Raw genomic sequence first — 25,880 nt, forward strand, 5'->3', positions numbered from 1 at the left:
TAGCTATAGGATGCATTGAACCCCAAATATGAGTCGTAAGTTTTCTATTCTTGTGATTAAAAGCTGTAATAATATAAGTCGAAAACGGTTCTATTATTACTATTGTACGGAGGCATTTTTTGCCAAATTGTTTCTATACTGAAAGGACATTTTCCAACTCTTAGTTTTGACGTCATTTTATATCATTTTTTACATTGACATATAAATAAAATCATAGATTTCATGTTTATGAATGGTATTGTATGCAAGCAAACATGAATATATGTACTACCTACATATCCATGGAGTAGATACCTGTAGTAAGACATTTAACACTATCAGCTATGCAGGCATTCGATCGTTAATCCACATTGAGTGTTTCAAGTAATTGCAGTTCAAATACACATGCCTAGCGTAAATACGTGTTCGCAGCCCTTGCATGATTAATACACCAGGTTGATGCATGAGAGATGTATTTGTGCATATAGGTATGTCGTGGCATGCCTATTGAATGGCGTCGTATGGTGTGCCATATAACGCTTGCCACCGGCGCTTATTACTCCTAGGTATTACCTACACCTAACTATCAGAATGTGGAACGTTTCCTTTTATGAAATACGCGTAAATCTCCGAGCGAATTTGCGTTAACGCTGAGTGGAAAAGTTGTTGGGTAAATCAAAAGGCTGCCACGTAAAAACATGTTTGTAGAAGATAGCAATCGCGATGCAGTTCTGTTGATGTCGGCAGCGCGAGCGTGTCACCCCGCGGTCTCGCCTACGCACAATATAACTTGTTTCTTTGGATCTTACTCTTGCAACTTGTACTGTAACACTATAAGAAAGTTTTTAAGTAAAATTAATTTCATAAGTAGCAAAGAGGAAGCCTGGTAACTCAATACGGAAGACTTAAGAAACTATAAGTAGGTACGTCAAAGTCCTTTTCTGAATATATTTTAATATTCAGCAAGGAAAAGCTTAAAATTCCCGCAAAAAATGCTTAAAAAGTTCGAGCAAAGATACGACCACTAACTTATTTCGTAAATAAAATGCTGCTCAAAGTATAAAGCAAAAGGTGCACCTTCCTCCTTAAAAAAAAAGGCGGTAAAAAATGCTCCAGCTTCCTGTGCTGATAGGATAAAATAAAAAAAAATAATTAAAACTCTATACCGAGTCGGTCGCTGAAGAAATAGAAAAAATAATTGGCGGTACGGTCGTCGCTGTAAATTGCGTAGTAATCTAAGAAATGGATCGAGTATTGGAGTCGAGTGGACAATATCGGTATTGTCCGAGTGCTATGAGAAAAGCGAATTTTCCAAGTTGCAGTGGCAGGTGGTGCAATGGGGCCCGATCGATACCCTCCCGTCCCGCCCCCTTGCTAGCCAGCCGCCACATCGCATGCACCCACTCACTTATTATACTGTATACACTGTATAATGAATATCATATTAATTCATTTGTTTATGGTATCTGTATAGCTAGTTCACTTTTTAATCATTAGATCGGCCGCAAGTACCTATATATTTTTATTTAAGATTGTACATTTTATTTTTCTAATCCCGGTCTAGTAGTTTAGTTGACTCAAATTTCAAATCAACAAACTTCTTGTAATAACATTTTTGACTTCGTCCTTTACAGAAAATGCCGATGAATTTTGAAGCATTTTTATACCTACTTAGGTACACAATACTTAGGTAAATATTAAAAAAACATGTACCTACAGCCGAATTTCAACGCTTTTAATGAAGACTTGTGTAAATTACACTGTTTATTAAACACTGGTCATCAATCCGCTATTTGCGGACGAGATTAGCTGTTTGCTCTCTCTGAACCTATTACAAATATTTTCTATCAAACGCTCACTGAAAATATTTATTTATCAATACACCCAGAATCATACAAACACACCATACCTAATGAAAATCAAATATCGGTATGGATTTTAAAAAAATATATATTTTTAAAATAACTGATGGAATTAGGTAAAATCATCTGCCTAGCCTTTTCCCAAACATGTTGTGATTGTCTTAAAAAGTCGAACCGTATGCAGCTGACTACTAATGATTTACATGAAGCGACTGCCTATCTTCTCCGTGCTCCGTGCGTTCTATTAATGCTCAAACCTTCTCCGTGTGAGAGGAGGCCTGTGCCCAGCAGTGGGACGATAAAAAAGGCTGTAACAGACTGCCTGTCTGTATGAATTATAAAAAAAAAAACAGTACAGCACCTACCTAATTAAACTGACTTGGGCTTTTTATCAAAACACGCAAGTGAAGCCGCGACCTGAAACTAGTATCACTACATAATATAAAACAAAGTTGCTTTTTCTGTCCCTATGTCCTGTTGTCCCTTTGTACGCTTAAATCTTCAAAACTATGCAACCGATTTTCATCCAGTTTTTCATAGATAGAGTGATTAAAGAGGAAGGTTTATATGTATAATAATTTACGTTAAATAGTGGGGAAATACTGTTATCCCGTGTGAAACCGGAGCGGATCGCTATTATTTTATACTTAATACATAATAGTTAGACCCACAGTTTCCTGGCAGTAATTTGCGTTCGTTCTAATCAATCAAGTTAACCTGATCTAGGTTATATCAACGGACAACGTAACATTTATCATCGTTATAATATCTATGTATATATTTTACTAGCTGTTTTCCCGCGGTTTCACTCGCGTCCTGGTTGAACTTCTTCCCTTAACGGAATTAAATATCTGACCCTATGTTACTCGCGGTTAGTGTAGCTTTCCAACAGTAAAAAAAAATCAAATCGGTTCAGTAGTTTCGGAGCCTTTACAAACAAACAAAATATGTTTCCTCTTTATTATGTTAGTACACTAGATGTGCATATCAATTGTTTTTCCATTGCAATTTACCTGGTACTCTCGAAAATAAAATACAAATTAAAGGAACGTTCATTTTTGATTGCAAAAGCGAGCCTCTATTTGAGCTGCCGAACAATTCGGGGAGTATGTGAGTTCCGAACGAAATATTTCGTACAGTATTTAAAAATCATTTCGGCGTGGAAATTCCGTCTCGTACCTTTAATTATGGAAAAATATTAATTAAGGTGTATGAAAGAGCTTTTTGATCAATCAAAAAGAACCTTTCGGATGATGTGTCAGCAGTTATTCTTTGATGTCTATAGTGCTGTAAAAAAAGAGGAAACTTTTTTTTGTACCCGAAACTGCTGAACCAATTTGAAAAATTCTTCCGCTGTGGAAAAGCTAGACTATTCCCGGGTTACATATGTAGACTATATTTTATCCGGATACAGAAGAGAAGAAAGGTAGAAGTTCGCCGGGAGGCGGGTAAAGCCGCAGGAAAACAGTTAGTATCTATATCATATTTGAAAAATCATTAAGTATAGTATTATTTATTAAAATCACTTTTTTTGATATTGTATTAAAAATATCACTAGCAGTTCCCTGCGGTTCCACTGCGCCCCGAGATAACTACTTCCCGCAGTCGCGTGGGGAGGGCGTGAAAGCTCTACAGACTGACATTTAGTTTAGTTAGTTTCGCATTAATAATACCTATTAGTAAGAAGGACCTACGTTATTAAGAGCTATCGTAAAGTGACCTATTGCAGGCTAGGTCTGCACGTACAGTGCGCTCTAATACAATTAGGGAGTAGTTCATTATTTAGCGCAATGCAAAGCCATTAGTTGCAAGCTCATGTGCGCACGGATGAATAGAGAACAGTAAACAAACCAGAACGGGGTTCACGCCGGTATCGGCGCTAATTGACAACGGCCCAGGAACCGCACACGGAAATAAACATTCCGCCATAGAGATTGCAATGCCTCTGAAACGGCACAGGAAATAACTGCGGAACCACCCAATATCCGAACGCATGATCAAAATAGCAACACTAATGAGCACACCGAGAAACTGATACCAATAAACGAGTACTACATACAATATTATGAAAACGCTGTCGTTCCATGTTTAAACAATGCATTTCTTTCTTAAATGTTAATAAATAGCTTCCTGATGTTCAGTAAACTTGCTTGCACTCGCGTGTTCGTTCCAATTGTTCTTTGCTAATAGCCACAATGGCTCGTTACGCCGCTACTCGCTCCTCAGAGGAATTCATTTTAATTAAGACCCCACTCTCCCCGAGTTATGAAATCCCCCGTCGTTCAGCACTCCGAACTTGGTGGAACTTGTCACCTTTTCTTTGAAAAGTTTTAGGTAGCTCAAACATATCGTATGACGGCAGACGTAGAAATAGACTTAGACTTTCCCATTTATCATTGGGAAAATGCTCGGAAGATGATGATTGAAAATAACGAGTTTATTTAGGTCCACCATGGATGGCCATTTTATATAGACTAACATGAAATGGCGTTAGTGGTTCACAAATGGAAATAAACTGCGAAGGGAATATTCTACTTGTATGGGTATAGATTGTTAGGGATTTATGCTGGCTGACTTTAGATGGGGGCTTACCTGAGAAACTCCACAATCTGTTAAGCCCTTTCCAGACATAGTTTCCGCAATAACAGTGTTCCTCGTCAGAGTGGGTGTTGTAACATGCGTACGAACCGCATACATTAAGGGCGGAGGCATTTCTCATGTGTCTAAAATATGCAGCGTCATGCGTCTGGGGCGCAAACGCATTTAAAAGCTTTCGCACAAATGTTCGCCTATGTTATACGAACACGAGCCCATTGTTTCACAGCATTAATGTCTAACCAGCTTGTTACATTCATTTAAAATGTTCTGATAGTAAAGACTTACAAGAACGCCTTTATTCAGTCAAACATTATATGTCTGTGAAGTCAATAGCTCTGTAGGTTGTTATCGCGCAATACTGACGCAATGTTGCAAGAAATCTCTCAGTTTTTGTTTTTTAGCTTGCGTCTGTCGAATGTATTAGTTGTCCTTGGTATGTGTACCGTATAGCCAGTCTTGTGACAATAAAGTGCATGTCTGGACATGGCTGGAAGAATGTGGAGGGCAAAGTCCGTGTGCTGACGGCTCAGCGGCGCCGCAGCGTTTGATGCGCGCGGCTTGGCAAGCACGCATGGAGGGGGACGGGTGATGTTAATGGTCGCCTCAACAAGCTGGAATTTGCTCTATATTTGGGCACGGCGAGCGGCGCAAGTACGCGTCATGAACCTCTTATGTTTACCTGAGATCTTACAAGCCACGCTCGCCGATGGTTTCATTTTTCTTGAGAATTCTATCTTAGGTGCAAGGAGAATTGGAGAATCTAACTCATGTTCCATAATAAACATGAAGTTTTGATAATAAAACAATCTGCCTTTTTGATTTTCCCACTACTTACTACTGGACACAAGCCCGTTCTTACGCATTACGCAGAATTTATTCTACAGTTCTCAAATACACATTTCCCCATCTCCATGACAACTTCTTATCAATTCCTATTGGGGACAGCCGTTTTACCGTGTAACCACTCAATTCAAACAATAATAAGGATTTTAGCTCACACCTGCCTGTATTGTACGGAAACCACGACACTAAACTATTTTGGAAGCTCTAAAACGAAATTGCGCGAGCGCATAACAAAGTGGGTATGCAGCCATGCGCGCTATTTCTTGTTTACATTTTCGCAGTTTATGGCTAAACCGTCCGTACGAAAGCTATTTACGGTTTCAGCACATTTTTGATATTTAAACCTCTCCAATGTCTTATGCACATGTCGTGAACGGTGGTGCCATTGATAATTTGATACTTTTATATTATTTGCAATAGCCTATTGTTTCATATTAATGTAATGTTCCCGTATTCAAATACTGGTCAGCCACAACCTCCCTTGCCGAATAAACTCAAAATAATATCTCAAAGGAGCAACTGGAGCGAAGTCTTCCCTATGGTAATGCAATTTGAACAAGCTCTCAACATAAACGAGGAACTGACTTAGATCTAGAGTTAAAACAGTGTGCACAGGAAACGTTCCGTCTGCCGCCGTCTCGCGAACGTCAGATTTGCTGATCCGGTGCCTCAGTACCTTCTTGAATTATTGAAGAGGTCATTGCTGTACACATCTATTGATCATCTACTGCCATAGAATGTAATCTTTTAGTATGGGATACCTTATAAGAAGTTGATGACGTAGGTTTTATTTTGGCCTACAAGCCTACAGCTACATAACATACTTCGTGCCTACCATACCAATGAACATTAGCATAGCCAAATCAGCAGAAAATAAAGCCAATATTAATTTACAATAACAATGAGCTAATCGTGAGCTATTAATGATTTGAATTGCGCAGTTGTTGCAATCAATAATGCTGGAAGTATGGGAATAGTACTTACTCAAATTATAAACATTTTACTTACTCGTATTCATGCTTACTAGCAATGGACGTAATTCTCAGTAAACTACGTACCTACTTATGATATTGTTGCATCTGAACACGTTTTTCTATTTAAGTCTATCCTCAATTCCTCATTGCTATTTTGATATTATAAGCAAGTATAATGCTGTTCAGTATAAATGGCTGTTCTTCTCACTACTACCATCAGAGAAGATGTCTCCATGCATTCTACTATATCATCACCATTCCCTTTCCTTGTTCCAATTGTCTTTGAGATCGGCGCAGCATGTCTTTTTCTTCCTTCATTCCAGAAAGTCTGTGCAACAACTAGCAAGGGGGGAGGAGGGGGTATCGGGTTGTCTGGATGACTGGGTCGGAGGGTCAGATAGGATATGTCTCATGCAAGAATCTCAAAACTGTCTATATTTTAAATAAATATTTGAAACGATCTTGTTTACACTTTTGGACTCCGTATGTAAGTGTTGTACGTATTATCATCATGACTACTAGCAATTATTATTCATCACAGTTCGAAGGACGGAGCCGCGAGCTCGATGATCATGGAATGTTATTTAATATTTATTAAAAGGTAACTTTATATTTGTAAATACGATGTTCATTTAAGTCTGTGTAAATAAAATAAAAACATTGGTATTTCTATGTATCAGATGTGTCATAAAGCTAAAATAATATTTCCATTTCCAACGTTGCTTTTATCAAAGTAAAAAATGGTGAAGTAAGTCTTATTCTACCTTTTGAAAATCTTTCCGTAATTAAACATAAAATGAAAATGTTTATAACTTACGAATGGACCGGTGTATTCAAAGGCAAGCTTAAAGAGTTAGTTTCTGCCAGTGAGTCCTTTGACAAAATGAGATAAAAATATTCATTCAATGTGTATGTAGCTGAAGCTTGGACTAGAAATGTAAACCAGATATTCCGAGAAAAGATCGTATCTTTGCTTGCATTGATGTTCCATATTTATAAAGTTGTTATTACGGCCATTGTTGTTATTAGCTTTTACTGCAGAACAGATACAGGTGGTTAACATTATAACTACACATCGGAATTATATGTCTCGTAGTCTTTAATTAAGCTTACTTTATTAACAATGGTTACCGCACAAGTTACTTGAATCCCCGCAAAGGCTCGCAGCAATTTCGCGAAACCACAAGCTCCGATGTATCATATATTATTATTAAAATACTTAACAATTTGGCTTTGTCGATCATTCAAAGGAAACAAGATAAGCGCAGACGGAAATATTGGATTTTAAATAAAAACATCGGAATTTACCTACGTATTTACTCATTCACTGAGCCTCAACTATTCAAATATATTTGGGGAATCGGAATTTATTTATCAGGTTCCGAACTCAATATTGCCAAATTAAAGTGTTATATTCGAATTACCTTTGCAGTCTGCACCAGACATTTATTTTTAATAGCCAATATTTCAAACTGATACATTTGCTTTTATTGATGTTTCAAGCCCGAGGCGTACACGCGTGTTTGGTATTTAAGTTAATATTTTGCCTGACTGCCAAAAACCGCAGTTGGGGGACTGTTATAGGCATAGTAGGTACCTATTATTTTTATTTCTATCGTTAAATGGAACACTTGGTCTAACTAGGAGGTCTCCCAGCTGCCATTTTTTCAAGTTTTTTTCACCATTTTCTGCTAGTTGAGATATGTTCATGCAAGCGGGTTTTCTGTTTTTAGTTTCCCGTTTTACTCTTTAGGTACAGAACCTTATTAACAAGACATCGTTGTCCGACTGGCCGTCCGTCTGTCACTAGGCTGTATCTCAGGAACCGTGATAGCTAGACAGTTGAAATTTTCGCAAATACTTAATGTCTTATTGGTACTGCTATAACAATGAATCTGAAAACTAGAATAAAACAAAACAAACATTTTATGGAGCTCCCTTACAAAATACGAGTTTTTTTTCGATAATGGCACGAACCCTTCGTGCGTGAGTACGACTCGAACTTGGCCGGTTTAAAAAATAAAAACATGTTTGTCAATCAAATTAAACGACATAGAACTCAAAGCTATAGGAATATTTTTAACATTATGTTTAGAAGATAAACTAATCCGGTTGTACAAACAATAATTTCGATGCGATATGATTCACGCCATGAACCAGCTTCGCCGATGGAACAGTCATCGACTTGGACCGACTCATGTAAACAACGTGAGAACGTAGGCAGACGTTTTAGAAACACTATAAGTAAAATGTATGGAAATGTAAAACTATTCATTCTAACCTCAATGTTAGGATTTACGACAAGCATTTCCGACACTATATGTACCTATGTACTTGTTAATTTTACTCATGGGAATGGAACAAACCTTCTCAATGAGTAATGTGAATGTGGAAATGTTAAATGTAACTGTGTGATATGATAACTTGTGTATAGAATATAACCCTTCCATGGATCGTCACAGTAATAAGAACAACGAGTATTATAGTCGAAGTATGATAACTGATAAGCGACGTGACCAAGAACTTGTTCTGCGAACTATTTTTCACTTTTCCCTTGAGCGTGTTTGTGTTTGTTAAAAATGACGTAACACGCGTTTTTAGTATAATGATGATGGCTCGCGTCACACGACCTCATAGAGTATTCATTCATTTAGTGTTGGTCAGCAAGTACGCATGTTATACTGCAATATCATTTATAATGTGGCTCGCACTTTGGCCGGATCACTCGCGAGCGATTGTGAGCGAAACGAATCGCGGAACGGATCGCGTTTATTGTTAAACGTATTATTGTGCAGACCGACGGAGCTAAGTGCAGCATTCAAGAAATTGGATTGTATTGTTTGTTCACTTTAAAACTTTTACCGGTTAGCTCGAAGTGTCGAGGACTTTCCGCAGCCGTATCGGACCGTGGCTCATCGACAAAGGCGTGAATTGAATGGTTCAAGGTAATTTGTGTCGTTTATCGCAATATTATTTCATAGATTTATAGTAGACGGAAAGACTTGGAACCTGATAGTAATGATATTGAAGAAAGCTTAGTCTGTCTGTATGTCTGACTAGAATAGGTACACCTAAACATGTATTCTAAGACATCGCTAAATGTGTATTCTGATAATTAATTCTTGCTTTAGTAATTAAAATAATAATTCAGTAGACAGCCAGTTCCCTACGTAATGGCAAGCAGCAGTAATAACCATTTGAATGATTATATTCGGTCAAGGTGACCACGGACCACGACATACGAAGGATAACTGATACTAAGTAGAGTTATAATATGACGTAGGCATAACATCACATTACTTCCGTGGTATAAGAACCTTAAGGGTAGTCCAGTTCGTTGGCTGTATCAAAGCTCATAGGATGGGAATATACGACCAAAGAGACGACGGGTGTATGAAAGACAGATATGTTACTGGTAAATGAAGAAGAAGGAATACTGCCCCATCGCCAAAAAGTATACGGGCAGGAGGATGATGATGATGGCTCCAAGCATCTAAATGACAGAATTCGCCACTTCTTATGCGTCAAGCTCAGAATAGCGCAGCGACTAACTTTGGACACTATCCGGAAGTTATTCAGAATTTTATGCATTGTACTTGTCATCTTCCAGAAAATAAGCTTTCCGAAGACCGAAACTTTCAAGACCTAAACTTTCTGAGGAAAACGCAGTTGAATGGAGCCACAAACACTCCTCTTCTCCGAGATGGTCATTAAACTTTAACAATTTCCTGTCACTTGACATTTTATCGTTTTGTATTAAGAACTCTGAATATTTATTTGTTATTCATCACTGTCCTATGAGATAAGCGGTATTTATAATAAAAAATAGCCGTATGAGTCATCTCTCCGCCGAATTTAATTTTAGACGACTAAAGGTAGAATCCATGCGAGAATAATGTGTTAGGGGCGGTTTGAAGGGCAGGGGAAGTGTTGATGTTTCCATATACTTGTGTATGCCCCTTCCATACTTCCACCTACATGAACACTGAATAATCGATAGATTGCATCATAACCTGATTAAACGCGAAATGATCCAAGCGGTAAATTATGGTCTCTTTACTCAATTACCGGGAGATGAAATCAATATTCGTAAAAATTCGCAGGGTATATCATATTAGATATCAGGTTTTTTTTTAAATACCCTAAAGTCGTGGTGGCCTAGTGGGTAAAGAACCAACCTCTCGAGTATGAGGGTGTGGGTTCGATTCCAGTTCAGGCAAGTACCAGTGCAACTTTTCTAAACTTGTATGTATGTACTTTCTAAGTATATCTTGGTCTCCGAAACTACCGTGTACTCAGTATTGGGTGGGAAGCTACACTATCGGGAGGCATATGTACAAGCGAACACTGCATTTTAACATTTAACTTTTTAATGTATAAGGAACGGAGTAATATCAAACATAATCAAATGCACGGAAAATAGCTTATGTGAGGTACAAGAATATTCTGGAATAGGTTTATATTGTGTTAAACCGACCCGCATCACAGTCTATTGACGAGTTCATGTCAAGTTGACGCCCGCTCCGTTAATAATCTTAACTACTGCTACACTTTCCCCTAACTAAACGCGATCATATTTTAGGAGAAAGCTCGTTTGCTTTAAATATTATTACAACACATGCATTTATTGTATGGACAACTTATAATAATTTGCAATTTAGCCTCACATGTTATTTATTACTTTCTAGCAACAACAAAAACAAATGCTGTTAAGATGGAGCCGTCAGGATTTTTGTTACTAATGTCTTCATTACTAGCTGGATGCTAGTTTAACATCTAGGCTGCTCCTTCTTAGTTAAGTGTGTTTTTTTTACATTTTGTTAGGCAAAAGTATTGATAAGAGTCGTTGCAGAGCTTTTAATGGTTATTGCCAAAAACATTTTTTCGCGATCGATACAAATATTGTGAAAACGTCGATTGCAACGTTTACTTCTTCTATAAATAGCAATGACGTTAGCAGCAATTGCAATGCAAACGCGATATTTAATAGAACCAAGATCACGTTTGCTAGTAAAATGCACTTTTTGCCCGTTTCTGTGGGTACTCATTCGTATCAGTCCGTAAAATCATGCGCCACGACCACGACACTGGCTTGATACTCCATTGTAATAAAGTTACGAAAATATCTGTTATATGCATTACTACTGCTGTTAGTATTATTACGTAAATGTTATATCAATTCAACTTTCCTTCCCGGTTATGGAAGCTAGGAGCACAAAACATAATTTGCTTGTGCCAGACTGGCCACGAGGCCACGACCGCTCTACTAACAATTCTATAAATAGTACCTACTCTGGATTCGCTTTGAACGCAATTATCTCATGTCTAAGTTTACTTAAAGTTACAATTTACTTAGCTTTCTGACGTAAACTTCTCAGTGAAATCCCTGGTTTATATTATAAATGCTAAAGTGAGTTTCTTTTGAGTTACGGTGTAGCGGTCCAACGTCTGAACTGATTGAAACATGGGCTTACTTTTTAAACACATGTGGATTCCAATTCATAGAGTGATCGTCATAGACTGATGATCATGAATGATTATTAAGCTATTGATATACTAAATTATGCTGGTTATTTTTCCTTATTTCATTCAGGAAGGCTTTTTTAATCCTCGTTAGCATCTTCAATTAATGTAAATTAATTCACACACATTTGTAACTTCTCACCGAATGTGACTGCGACCGAGTATTTACAAATTCTACACATCACTTAAGCTCTTAAATCACTCATCAGTATTCAAATAAGCGTCATAAAGTTTGGTAGCTTTCGCCTAAGCTTTAAAACAAAGCCGTTAGTTCCTAGCTACTTATTACTTAGCAAGTTACACTACTAGAGTAACTTTCGAGCTTAACTTTAATCTTTGAGGTAATCTTTTCGCACAATATTGTTCGCAAACCGTTCGTACAAAATAGTGAATGGATGGATGCCCGAACAATATGAATGCTGATCGATAATAATTTGCAATTTCGCTTATCGATGCCTTTATTAACAAGGCTGAAAACAATTGGCAAATGCAAGAAACATTACTTCATAAAAATCTGACACTATGACTTTTTAAAAACATATTTAAAAGAGATTTTATAGACACCTTGTACATGATTTTGCCAAGTACTGATTTTTTTTACAGGCAGAAGATTTAATACTCCCTACTAATAAATAAATCAACTGTTTTCAGATGGCGTTGGTAGAGGAACAAGGCGCGGGCGCCGCCGACGACCCGGAGGCCTTGCTGAACGAGTGGCTCGGCGAGCTCACCGTGCTCACTGCGGTAAGCAACAAAATCTTTCCCTTTTTATATCAACCGTACAGGATACTATTTAAAAGAAAAAAATAGCGGAATGCCACATACGCTTCAATCATAATTGAGTCGTGATTGAATCTCAGTCGGATGTGAATCGTATGTCGTCTAGCAGAATCGCGCCCCAGAACGAGCTCACTGTATGCTTAGGTCTAGTAGTTTTTGGCTTAGATTTGTTTTAATAGTTTCCATATGATATTCAAGTCCTTTAGAAACTTTAAAAGTGACGAGATAACTTTTCGGAATCTCGCCGCTATTCTGGCATTATTTTAAAAGTCTGAGCTATTTGTACATGTATCACTATAGGTACACATAATGATATGAAAAAAAAATGTTAAGTTAAACATTATCCTTCAGTACTCAAACATAAAACTATAAAATAGCACCTTATTCAGCCGTGGGTCCGCAAATATATTTAAAGTTCCAGCCAATTCCTGCTAATCCAATTAGTCAGTAACACTCTCATTAGCTTACGCCAAGTAAAAGTAACAGGTTACGCACTTACTTTATTATTAGATAGCTCTTTGAAAACTCCATGTTGCCTCATAGAACCCAAACGTGAGCCATAAATAGAAGCATCTGGTCTAAGTTCGTAATTTAGTCGAAAGATAAGTATACCTTCTTTAATTAAATAAATAAAAACGGAGTGCTTGCTTAACTTCGAAAGGGATGATTGATGCTGCATCTCGAGAGCACGTGTGTCTTGCAGCCGGCGCGGCCCGAGCGCCGCGGGACAGGTGCGCGCGCGCATATGCGCTTTTGCCATGATTTTGCGTCGCCAGGACAAGCTTATTGCGACGGCGTTAACATCTCGGCTACGAACACGCGATAACTTGATTTTCAACAGACCTTTAGCTGTTTCTTTATTAACCTTTTCGTGACATGATTACTGTTTCTTTTGCATCATATTTGATAAAGCTCCCCCACTGAACAATGTCGCCAATTTTCATAATAATTACAGATTGAGGCAACTGTTCTCATGAACAATAGGTACAGCAGTAAAGCGACAGATGTATGAACATACTGACAAATTGCTCCATGCAGCGATATTGTTAAACAGACATTAAATTCAAATAAATAAGTTTGTTTTTATTTAAAGTCCATCTAGAGGGGTGCGCTCTGATTCATTTTTATATGTTTTGACTTCGAACAACATTCACAGAAAAAGCTACGTAATTAACGCAACGTGAACCGTGTCAAGTTATTATTCTTTGCATATTTCAGATTATTATCGAGTAGTTATGCTAAAGTAAGTCAGACATCGATAAAATATAGATCCTGCACATCTGTCGAGTATCGCTCGTTCGTGCGGGCAGGTGTTTCCATCACAACACCTGTTTCCCATTTTTTGTCCAACCTTTTTCATATAACTTCTGGTGTAGTCCCGTACAATTCACAAAATCCATTATACGTTCTCCGCCTAAAGACATCATTTTGAAATTTGCTTTAATGATTACTAAACTCGATATTTTATTTGTGGTTAAATACGTTTTGTTTAGAACTTCGCTACACCCTCAACTATTTTAAATATTTTTGCAATCTACAAGAAGTAGATATGGTAAAATGTGATAGGTGAGACCTAGATTTTAAATAGCATCAAAAATTTGAAATATTTCAGGATTTTGATTGTGAATAAGGTACATTTGTGTAACTCGATAGTTAAAACTCTCGAAACAGAGTTATTGTATCAGAGTTATGGCCTCTCGTTATAAGTTCAGTTTACTCTCTAGTCTCTAATATGCATATCATTGTTCGAGATACAGAGGGCGGCCCTTCCTTGTATTAAACAAAACCCGAACAAAACTAGGTCATCCAGTCGATTTCTTATTTCATTGTCACGTGCTGGTTGCGTGTTATACCTAGTCCTTTTTTTCCAAAATGTGGGAAGATACTTTCTGCATTTAGTTGTTATTTTTATAGTAGAGCTTTCGTGCTTTTAACAGTTTATTTATTACACATACCTACTTGTTTTTTATCACCTAATATTCTATGACAAAACTTTGTTGGAGTCCCCAAAGAGATAAACTTTTTATTTCTTTGATATACAACCATATACAACAATCTCGTGATAAAATAATAATTCTGGGGTCATTAGCAAAAAGTGATAAAAAATGTTGATATGCGTGAATGAGGGAGCATCGTGTCGACTTTGGGCACCGGGCGCAAGGCGGGGCGCGCGGCACGCTCGGGGTTCGAGCCCGGTCCCCTCACGCACACAGCCGCGCCGAGCTTCGTCCACTCATTCTGGAATCAAACAACGTAGCGTAGCGGGCCGCGCACACGTGCGCAAGTCACAAAACACGGTTGCCGTTTGTCTACTTGCGCCCCCCCTGCGCTGCCTGCCTCGAACGGCCGACTCAGCGAGCGCTCATGCTTCATTTTGTAATACTACTCACTTCAGTGTGCTCGACGCTGCCTAGTTGTGGTTGGAGCCCGCGAATGTCGTACGCGTTTTGTGGGTTCCTCGTTAGTGCTCTTTGTTCTGTGATTTTACCAAACGTGATAGCAGGCGCGAAAAAGTTTGTTTTCGGCAAAGTGAACGGGCGAGGTCGCCTACGATATAACAACTAACTGTAGTGCGGTAGACTTGTGGTGCAGTTCCGCGCAGGCTCCGTGTTCTGTGCTCCGTTGAAATAACAAACTCGTTTCCATACATACTAATCCTAAGTGCATACTGACTGACTATACTAGTATGAAATAACAAAATGGCATTTATTGACAATTAGTTTTGAATTAAAACGTATGAATTAAGACGGCCGCTGTTAGGTTCGGGAGCGAGTCCCGGTCCCGACGACATAGCGCCGGCTTTTGGCACGCTTTGCTAATAGTGAGAAGTGTTGTTTTATGAGTCATTGCACGTTGCGATGTAGACGTAATGATGGATGTGCAAATAAACGAATCCAGTAAGTGGCAGCGCGGAGGGTTTCTGTCAACTCTCAATAGAAGTTTTCGATTAGCAAGCGGGAAAGCACGGAGTGTTACTAACTCTCCTACAGAAACTAAAAGCTTTGAACAAAGTTTGGACATGACAACAGCGGTAACGGTACGTGACTAATGAGTCTGCTGATAACTAAGTCATTATTTATTTTCTGTTTATGTTTATAGAAACAGTACAATTAACTAGTTAATAACTTATTAAATACTTTATTTGAAAGTACCCTCAATGTGAATGCAGCGTTTTTTTAAACGCATTCGCTGCTAATTCAATTTTAATTTTCGGAGATTATTAACGAACACTTGGGAGTCAAGCACGTTGAACTAAGTCAGTGACTTCGTGATATGATAACTCTCTGTTACGCTCACACAGTTTATATCTGTGATAGATAAGTCTGTATCTCATTAGAAATATAAATAGTATAAGTCAACATAATTTGTTGTCACAATGGGATAGACATACAAACTTACCAAGTTCATTGTTTGAAGACAATGCATTCCCAATTATGTTTTGGGATGTCAGTTTGTATGTGAGTAGATAATTAATTCCTGGACAAATAAGGTCATGTATAGGGCCCAGCATTGGTATTCATTGCATCGAGTCGCTTTATTTAAGGCGCGGGAATAGTTACCGGCCCCATGAAACGTGTTAAAGGAATGATTGTAATTAGTTACTGTAATACTAATCGGGTAACAGGAGGATTCAAATTGAATATTTAAATTGCAGGGTTTGAACTCGTCGAGTGATGGCACGGGAGGCCTGAGGCCGCTGGAGATCGTGGCACCGCGCATAGACACGTACCGGTTCTCTATGGCCAACCTAGAGGAGACGCAGGATGCAGATCTGGATGCCATCCTGGGAGAACTCTGCGCCTTGGACTCCGAGTATGATGAAGAGATATCTAGGGTATCTTCAGGTAATACACGAAATGCAACACTGCTATCACAGATGTTTTTTGCCTCATTATGAAAGCTAGCTAACATTGAATGTTTATGGGTTTGGTTACAGCACTATCATCGGCATCCAAGTCCAGAGCGAACAGTGCAGCCGAGGGCTCCCAGAGACAAGATAAGGAGTGCTCTGACGGAGCATCTAGTATCGCCCGCACTGATTCTCCCGACAATGACTCCGCATTCAGCGACACTGTGAGTTACCATTAACTAGTAACACGGTCATTTCAACTGTAAATATAATCCTCGTACCCTTAGAGTGATAATTTCGTAACTATTGATTTAGAAGTATCGGGATATCTTCTTGACATTTTGCAATTTTTACACTCCTCACAAAGTTGACAAAATAAATATTTTCTGTAATGTCCTTTAACGATATGTTACTGCCTACTGACTTGTAGTTTTCTGGCTTATTAGGTATCCATGCTGTCTAGCGAATCTTCAGCATCCAGTAGCACCAGCACGAAATGTAAATCACTAAAACTGAATCTCCACCAAACACAGAAGGTAAAGTTCTGCCACTACTTTTACGCAAATAAAACAATTTAATTTCTACGTAAATGCACACTAACTTTTCGTATTAACTCTCCAGGATGCTAGTTTCCAACTCAAAGCTGATAAAATTAAGTTAGCGTTGGAACGCATGCGCGAAGCCAACATTAAAAAGCTCTTCATCAAAGCCTTCTCTATGGATGGATCGTCCAAGAGTCTGCTGGTCGACGAGAAGATGACTTGTGGATACGTCGCTCGTCTATTGGCAGATAAGAACCATGTCACCATGGAGCCCAAGTGGGCTATTGTCGAGCACCTACCCGACCTACACATGGGTAAGACCATCAAAACATACTAGAAACACATTTATATATTGATTTAGTAAGTGTACTAACAAATTAATGGTTCAAACACTTAATTTCAGAACGAGTGTACGAAGACCATGAGATGCTTGTCGACAATTTAATGTTATGGACTAGAGAATCAAAGAACAAAATTCTATTTGCCGAGCGACCAGACAAAATATCTCTGTTCCAAACTCCTGAGAAGTTCTTACTGACTGAGGATGATAGAGGTAAGTAGATCATAGATCAACCCCACGTTCCCACCACGTTCCACGCTCCACGCTCGTGTGGTTGAACCTTTTACACAAGATACATGTAAAACAATAACTTATTGCCATAAATTACGATTGTTAAGGTTGGTCCAGCGAGCATGACGAGCACTCGAGACAAGTCATCATTGAAGAGTTCTTCGGGCAGAGCGGAGGAACTACCAGCACGGTGCCCTCAGTGTCTGGCCACCCAGTGCCGCCGATGGAAGGCCCGTTGTATCTCAAAAACGATGCCAAAAAGGGATGGAAGAAAATATACTGCGTTTTGAGACCGTCTGGTTAGTAGAACATGACACGCTGCGCTGTGTGGCCACACAAACTTATCTCTTTAACTATAAGCCCCGCGAATTGGCCAATGCGAACTATTTATATGTGACCTGATCTTTTCCTTAATTGTTTATATTTTGTTATTAAATAGGACTGTACTACTCGCCTAAAGATAAGGTGAAGACACTTAAAGAGCTGGTGTGCCTGGCTACTTTCGACAATAACGAAGTTTACATAGGGTTGAATTGGAAGAAGAAGTACAAGTCCCCAACAGATTACTGCTTCGCGATCAAGCACCCGAGGCTGCAGCAACCAAAGAGTGTTAAGTTTATTAAGTTCTTGTGCGCTGATGATCAGCGAACGCTGGAGAGATGGGTGACCGCCATGCGAATAGCAAAGGTACGGAAAATATATTTATTCTAGCGTTGCAATAGTTTTGTGGTCTCTAAGTTTGTTTGAATAAACTCGAAAACCACTGAATCGGGTTTTTCCAATAGTTATTCGGTTTTTGTTAGGAAGGTTTAGGTACAGAATTATTAGACTTACGGAGCTGGGTTCGGTCGTAGGTGTGTTATTTTTTCTCGAGTAATTTGGCCAAAACCGAGATATGTTGTGATCGCTTCATGTATGATTGCAGAACAGCCGATTAGACCAGAAGCTAACCAAGGCAACTTAGCGACTTTTAACCGGAGTTGGTAAAGGCTGGACAGACGGCTATTAATAATTTATTGTTAACCTTAACGTGGGCAATATTCAATAGTTCTCAGTTACTTACATGAATTTTATTCACAAAATCTATATTCATTTTATCTCACTAACGTTGAGTTTTTGAAATTCTTTCAGTAGTTTTTGAGTTTATTCGTTTAAAAACAAATCTTCCCTCTTTGTCAATATTAATACTATAAGTAGAATACGCATAATGAATAATGACAAATTATTAATTTTATTAACAGCACGGGAGGCAGCTGTTGGAGAATTACCGTTCATTAGTGGAAGAGCTCACTCAGGAGGATTTAGACCATCTCGCCCACGCTCGATCATGTTCAGTAAGTATATAGTTATTAATACCCTATTGCACAAGGTTATACCAGCGGATTTGCCCGCGCAGTGTATAGACGAACATACCAGGAGGAAGAAGTGTATAAAGTAACATTCACTTTCAAATTAAATTTAATTGTTATTAAAGATACTCACTGACCCCACAGTCAAACCATTACAACGGTTTTGTGGGGCTTAGCATATAAGATGGCTACCTTTGTGATATAAGATAAATAAATAAATAATTAAAATATATATATATATCAAAATTGGTCAGTACAAACTTTCCTCACTATAATATTAGAATTATTAGAATAATTAGTTTGCTGACCAACCTTAAAAAAACATGACTGGTTTCCGCGTCAAATTCGCACATAAAATCTGTACTAAAAGCAACATTTTGTCAAAGCTTAAAGCAAAGACTTAGACTTTTCTTTGTATAGAAATACAATTCTAAGTAATGCTAGCCTGTTGTACCTCGTAACTAAACAATCATCGGCTAAACATCTGCTGTAATTGTTCACACAATTTTAACAAAAGCTCTATTAGCTTTTGTTTCTTTTTTTGTTTAGAAGAAAGGTATTTTGCCTTTTTGTATGTACTTCTTTTATCTGCAAGTATTATACCTACTGGCTTAATCAGAATCCAACGCTTTAATGTATTTTTGCTTATCTAAAGAGCTACTCTAAAGTCGCACACTTATTATTAATTAGAAGCTCATTATTATGGTTTAGCAGGATTTTACCATTCTTCCATAAAACCTGATGTATTCAAGTTACCCCCAAAATCCATTATTTTGATTACCCCTGCTGTACATAGCAGTTTGCTGAAAAAAATATACATTAATCTTGAACATATTTCTGAGAACCCTTAAAATGATCTTCCAACAAAATTATATGTATTACTTATTAATGTACATTGATAAAATGTATAACATTAACTAATCCATATGTAAATACAGAACTTAGTTGATTTTGACTACTCAACTCATTTTAAACGTGCCGTCATCAGGCTTCTCTTTCGTACATATTTTGTTTTGGACGATGTCAGCCTCTTAAGACGGAGTATGTAATGTTAAATTGTTGTCCCTCAGATAACTTCGATCCCCACTAAGACGAACGGCATGCCAGCGCTGGGAATCAACAGTCCAGCACAATCCACCTCTAGCAACGTTAGTGTGGCTAACTCAGACATCAGCAGTGGCAGGTTGGTATCAACTTATTTTAGGGGCCATCTACACGGTGGAAGTAGCTTGCGCATGTTGAGGCACATGCAGTTTAAAAACGTGCGGGTCCAGCGACTCGCGCATGTACGAAAGCAAAATATCCACCCGCGTGCTCTTGTCACTTGCGCATGTTAACTTGCTCCAGCTACATGCACCGTGTATATGCACCCTTATGTTGTTAATGTTTGTATGTTTATTTTTAATAATGTTCTTGTGTTCCAAGCGACGATATAAATTGCCCTTTCCAAATGTCACTGCAATTTCTACAGAATCTTATTATCTAAAAAGCTTGCGGATTTTTTTATTTAGGTAGTTTTCTAAATAGGCTGTAATGCGAATGTTTTTCATGTGTCCTTAATTATAATGTGAAGTTATTCCGACCATTGTTTCATAAATAAAGCATAGGGCTCGTCAAATAACTTTGCACTTCCGAAGCCAGCTCGCGCACGCGCATCGCCATGTTTTTTTCTAACAATTTGACTTGACTCAATAGTAGCTAACTTCGGAGGGCAAAACTAATTGATTCAATTTATTGAGAGCTGTGCTCGCCAAATATAATGGTGGCTCGCAACTAATTTCCGAGCACAACAATGTGCATTTTTCCTGTAAACTTAACCTCACGCACTCACGCTAAAAGATAATACTTTTGTTTTTTTTTTTTAAGTTAGTGCAAGTTTTAACTTATAAAAGTGTATGTTTATTCTGGCACAACTTTGATCCGCGATTATTTGTAAAATTTGGCGAACTCATAGAAATGGTTTGTTTATAAATAGAAATGATTGTAATAACTGTTGTGCGCAGACACTCCCGCGCATCGTCGTCCAGTTCGAGCGGCTGCCTGTCGGACGGCGGCACGGCCTCCGAGAGCGCCTTCGACTGCGAGTTCCCCATGGGTAATTGAACATTTTAGTAACTTAATTGAGTATGTATGCTTGTCAATTTCATATATAACAATATAGGTATTTGTCAAAATTACAGGACAGAAAAATATCTTCTTATTTTCCGAACTTATCTATAAATTACCATTAGGTACCTTTTTGATAAAATGGCTGTTTTTTGACTTACGCGATACCATTGTAAGGGACCACATTTTACTTATTTGCGTGTCACACTTTGCAGGTACGATAAAGCGCAAACCGTCCATGAAACCAAACATTCCGTTGACGTGGATGACGCGTCAACTGAAGGAGATGGTGGAAAAGGGCGGAGACTGCGGCGCGGAGGACGAGGGCGGCGGCGACTCCGGCACCCTCACGCGGCGTCCACGCCCCGCGCGGTCCGACGACTCCACGCTCAAACGTCACCACACCATCGGTCAGAATCCTAACACAATAAACACATGCTTACTATTAAAAATGTTCTATAATAATCCAATCTTATGCTCCCATTTCCTCTTCTACAGATACAGCAGACACCACTGTATACAGCAACGCCAGTCGCCTCAGTGCTACAGGCAGCCCCGTCCGCCTCGACCCACCCTCTCCCACCTACGGCCACTACGAGAGCATTCCCCGCGACAGCTTGTACCGAAACAGCTCCGATAGTGGATCCGCATTATATGGGTACACCACAATCTATGATAAAGTGCAGCGACCACCAGTCGTGAGTACCGTGGAAGACTTGCCCCCGCCCCCTCCGACTGAAGATATTCCCGATGGGATGTTCAGTTCGACGCTAAGCCTGGACTCGCTGCCGCCGCCGCCGCCTCCGCTCGAGCCTATCGAAGACCTGACCGGGTCTCAGCTGAGCCTGCCCCCGCCCCCACCAGAGCATACCATAGAAGCGCACACGGCGGCCGGGCGCGTGCACGACATCGTGACGCAGCTGACGGCGCAGCAGGTGGAGCAGGCAGCCCGCGCCGGCCAGTCGCGCGTCGCCACGCGCACTGACCAGAGCCGCACATTCCCGCGACAACCCTCACTCGACAGCGTCCACTCGGAAGCCTCCCGAACATCGTCTCTTCATTCAGACAAGAGCATTTATGGTCAACAAAACGTCGCGTACGGCGCCTGTCTCGCCGAGTTGCAGACCAAGAAAATCAGTAACGGCAGTCCCTCGATTCAGAAGAAGATAACAGCTGATCCTTCTAAAGAACGAACGGGCTCAATGAAAAAAGTGATTTTCGCTGATGACCTCCCGGTTAATACCGACAGCAAGAAGGCTAAAAAAATATCTTTCAATTTAAAGGAGCAGCCTCCGTTATCGCCTCGGAAGCCACCGCCACCTAAACGCAATGAAAGCACAAGGTTATCGTCACCAAAGAAATTAGCAGATTCGAATAGCAATCCTCCAAAAGAGTTCCTTAGAGACTTGCAAAGGGTAATGAGAAAAAAATGGCAGGTAGCACAAAAATGTAAATTGGAGCCTGCGACAACGCCGCACGAGGTTTTGGGTTTTAGGGAATATCCTTTGTCAGAGGATTATAAGGAGACGAGTGTGTCGATGTGGGTGCAGGAGCACTACGGCGGGGGAGTGGAGGACCCGTTCTACGAGAACGTGTTCGGGCGCGAGGCGGCGCCGCGCCGCGAGGAGCCCAAGCCCATCAAGAAGCGGCCGCCGCCCGCGCCGCCGCGCCGCAGCGAGTCCACGCACCTCAGCACCGCGCCGCCGCCCGCCGTCTGAGCGGCTACATGTACCGGAATTACATATTTATTCATATTCAATCATTATACACTATTAGATTATATGTTAAACCCTTGAACCACTGTAATGAAACCGGTGTCTCATACGTCGCCGAACAAATACGTGTAGCGAATAGAAACTAAATGTTTTCATGTAACTTTAGGCGTTTCTAATAATTATAACTAAGCTCTCTGGAGTTAGGTAATAAATGTTCTTGTATAAAAAAATTAAAGGCAACTAACTGCATAGGTAGGTACTTTATCCCAAATGTATGTAGAGCGTGTTTTCGTAAAAATGACCAATCTGAAAGTGTTATCATTTGGAACGCAGTTAAAAACAATTTAAAATTATGATAATCAGAATGGGGTGCTATTTTGAAAGGTATGTACTAGGGTGTGTAGGTTGGCATTTTTGCAAGTTCACTTGCATATTGAGAAAAATTGTAGTAGAATTCATAGTTTAGGCAAGTGTTATAAAAATTATTTAATTGAACGTTAGAAAGAGGCGGGTTATCCAAACTAAAGAGTGCAAGGACGCTGATAGATAATATAATTATTGCTGGTGAACTTGCAAAATATATTTATTGCATGAGTTGGAGTTTTGTCAATTTTATATTATGTTCCTAGTTAATTATTATTATAAATGTTTTATTATGAACTCGGGCAGTCTACGTTTAGGATCATTGTATAGTATAATTGCAACATGATATTGGCTAGATGATACGATATTATGTTATTTCAGCCTCACAGAAAATAATGTTTGCAAATGCGAGACCTACCACGACGCACGAAACTCCTGCTTATCCGTTGCTGAAAAGGATGAGTGCATTTTATTTATGTGCGCCAGAACAGTAAAAGTAAAAAGATAAGTCATGGTAGGGCTATACACACTCGTAATATTAAGCTTAACTGTGTTCTTGCTTGCCGTCTCCGTAGATCACACTGAAGTCGTCACTATCCTCTTGTGTGCCATAACTTCTGATTTTATTGTTGTGATTGACAAGTGCGATTTCAAAGGCGCGGGCGCTTCCGAAGCAAGCATTGTTCATGAACATTTAAATTCTTTTGAATAAGTATACAAAGAATGAAACGAGTGTTATAAATAGAGATTGAAGGGGGACAGAATGAAAAATATACAGAACTCCAATGTATCTGATCTCACTGTGTCATCAATAAGCGTTATTTTTATGTTTGGGCTGTGATTACGTCGTGTCTGAGCTATTTCCAAGATACGACCCGATGAGACGACGGCGGCAGGATAATTAGTACTTTTTTATTACCAATTTATTGAATGATGTATACACATCGGAAACTGTTTTGAATACCTTACTCATTTCCGATATTGTATCATAAACAGCTAATAAATGTTATGTAAATTGTTTTATGTATTTTAGCGAAGCACTACAGCGATGGAACTCGGTCCTTGTGTAGCTTATAAATTAAGCTTTGAATACCTGACTAGATATAATTACTTATTTAATCTAAAATTACGTACGATTGTTTTTTTATCCTAGTTTGTTAATACTGTGGAGTGAAGACAGTGTAATATGGATATTTTGTTAGCGTGAAGAGGCCTTATATATCGATAACTTAACGATAATTCTATCTAGGTGTAAAGAACCCTGTCATTGAACCATTCGCATTAAAATTAAGAATCTAAATTATAAAACTGAAGCGTCAGCTGTGAAATAAGTTCGACACTAATAAACAACAACAAATCGTGAATTCAGCACATTTCCATTAGGATACTATAGATATAATACGCATATTTTACTCTGTCTTTGCTCGCAGTACGCGTAGCTATCAACTGCCTTAATTAAATATACTTTTTCATTATATATTCAAATTCTGCATTCCTATAGTTCGAAATTATAATATGACTATATCTAACTGTATTTATTTATATAAAAAAAAACAACAACATTTAAGAAATAAAAGTAAGCTTGTCACAAAATAAGCGTTGCACTTGATGGAATGAGGCCCATTTTCACTGATAACATAAACGTCCGTTTTTCGTAAAACAACTGTTTACCTACTTTGAAAATTGGACGTGGAAATTAGTAAACCGTTGTAATACAAAAATGTACGTTTGTATCCTCGTTGAACTGGGTTAAAGCTTACTTAGCAATTGTTTATAAAATTTTACAATGTTATGATGTGAATGCCATGACTGCGTTTGTATAGTACATCAGGCATGCTTTCTGTAACTACATAAAAATTTAATTTTACATGACACCAGTTAAAGTCCATCCAATGAAATTCGGATTTCAAAGACTGAAAATATGAAATAAAAATCCGATATTGACAATAAGGTTGCGTCCATAAAATCCGGATTCGTTAAGTGGTGTCCACAGAAGACACTACTTTTTGTAATTATGTGTCTAAGTGGTAAACGAATTATAAATAATTTCTCTAGCCGAGTTTGGCGTTTTTATTCTTATTGCTATTGACCTGATGACTTCCAACACTATTTAAAACAAGCTCATTGATATTCTGAAAAATCTGCTGTTTCATTAAAATAAAAAATTATAACTAAGTAGGTATCCACAATTTTTGAAAAACTTTGAGGAAGCGAAAAGTTTGAAAATTTCAATGAGCAACATTACTTGGACACAATTCATTTTATAGTCGTTCTTGCTTTAGATGTTTTATGTGAATGTAATTTTTACTGTATTGAACTATGTTGTGGTAAAATCTACATTTATACGAAATGATGAGTGTTTGTTGTAATGTATCTGTAATGTTCTGTATTATGATTTTGTAAACATGCAACACTGTGTGCAATGTGCTATGGTTTGTAATCATAGCTGGATCTATTCGTTATAAAGGCAACTTGTTCTGCATACTCTGATGTGTCGTGAGTCTCAAAACGGGACTTAAAATACCGAAAGTAATCTTAAATAATCATTAACTGTTCATTAATGTTTGTATATAATATCTGATAAAGTAATCTAGATCTAAATTTAAAATTGTTTACAGCAAACTAATAGTTAGATACGGGTTGTACTCTCATGATTTCGACGCATACCTACCTGATGATGTATTGAAAAACGGTTTAGTAATCAGTTTTGTGTAACGCATTTATTAGTATTCTTAATTAAATATGTTTAAATTGTACAGAACAAATTAATTATAAACATTAATTCTTTGTATATTTTTTCAAATATAATGAAATTCCAAGAAGAT

General features: G+C 38.5%; 1 protein-coding gene across 3 annotated transcripts in view; it reads left to right on the plus strand.

Moving 5' to 3' along the window:
• The window catches only part of Pico (pico), a 50,514-nt gene extending 24,637 nt beyond the window's left edge, over positions 1 to 25,877 (plus strand). Inside the window, exons 1-14 of one of the 3 annotated variants that reach the window (XM_021331843.3) lie at positions 8,905 to 9,201; positions 12,431 to 12,523; positions 16,215 to 16,404; positions 16,497 to 16,633; positions 16,856 to 16,945; positions 17,031 to 17,265; positions 17,355 to 17,504; positions 17,630 to 17,821; positions 17,962 to 18,209; positions 18,764 to 18,856; positions 19,942 to 20,054; positions 20,875 to 20,966; positions 21,193 to 21,387; positions 21,476 to 25,877. In XM_021331843.3, the coding sequence (XP_021187518.3) occupies positions 12,431 to 12,523; positions 16,215 to 16,404; positions 16,497 to 16,633; positions 16,856 to 16,945; positions 17,031 to 17,265; positions 17,355 to 17,504; positions 17,630 to 17,821; positions 17,962 to 18,209; positions 18,764 to 18,856; positions 19,942 to 20,054; positions 20,875 to 20,966; positions 21,193 to 21,387; positions 21,476 to 22,695 (3,048 nt within the window). In that variant the 5' untranslated portion in view covers positions 8,905 to 9,201 and the 3' untranslated portion in view covers positions 22,696 to 25,877. Of the gene's footprint in view, positions 1 to 8,904; positions 9,202 to 12,430; positions 12,524 to 14,624; positions 15,597 to 16,214; positions 16,405 to 16,496; positions 16,634 to 16,855; positions 16,946 to 17,030; positions 17,266 to 17,354; positions 17,505 to 17,629; positions 17,822 to 17,961; positions 18,210 to 18,763; positions 18,857 to 19,941; positions 20,055 to 20,874; positions 20,967 to 21,192; positions 21,388 to 21,475 lie in introns of those variants that run through there. The other 2 variants (XM_021331842.3, XM_021331841.3) reach the window with 2 other exon arrangements.
• The last annotated feature ends 3 nt before the right edge of the window (positions 25,878 to 25,880 follow it).

This window comes from Helicoverpa armigera, chromosome 1 (assembly GCF_030705265.1).
Source record: "Helicoverpa armigera isolate CAAS_96S chromosome 1, ASM3070526v1, whole genome shotgun sequence".
NCBI lineage: Eukaryota > Metazoa > Arthropoda > Insecta > Lepidoptera > Noctuidae > Helicoverpa > Helicoverpa armigera.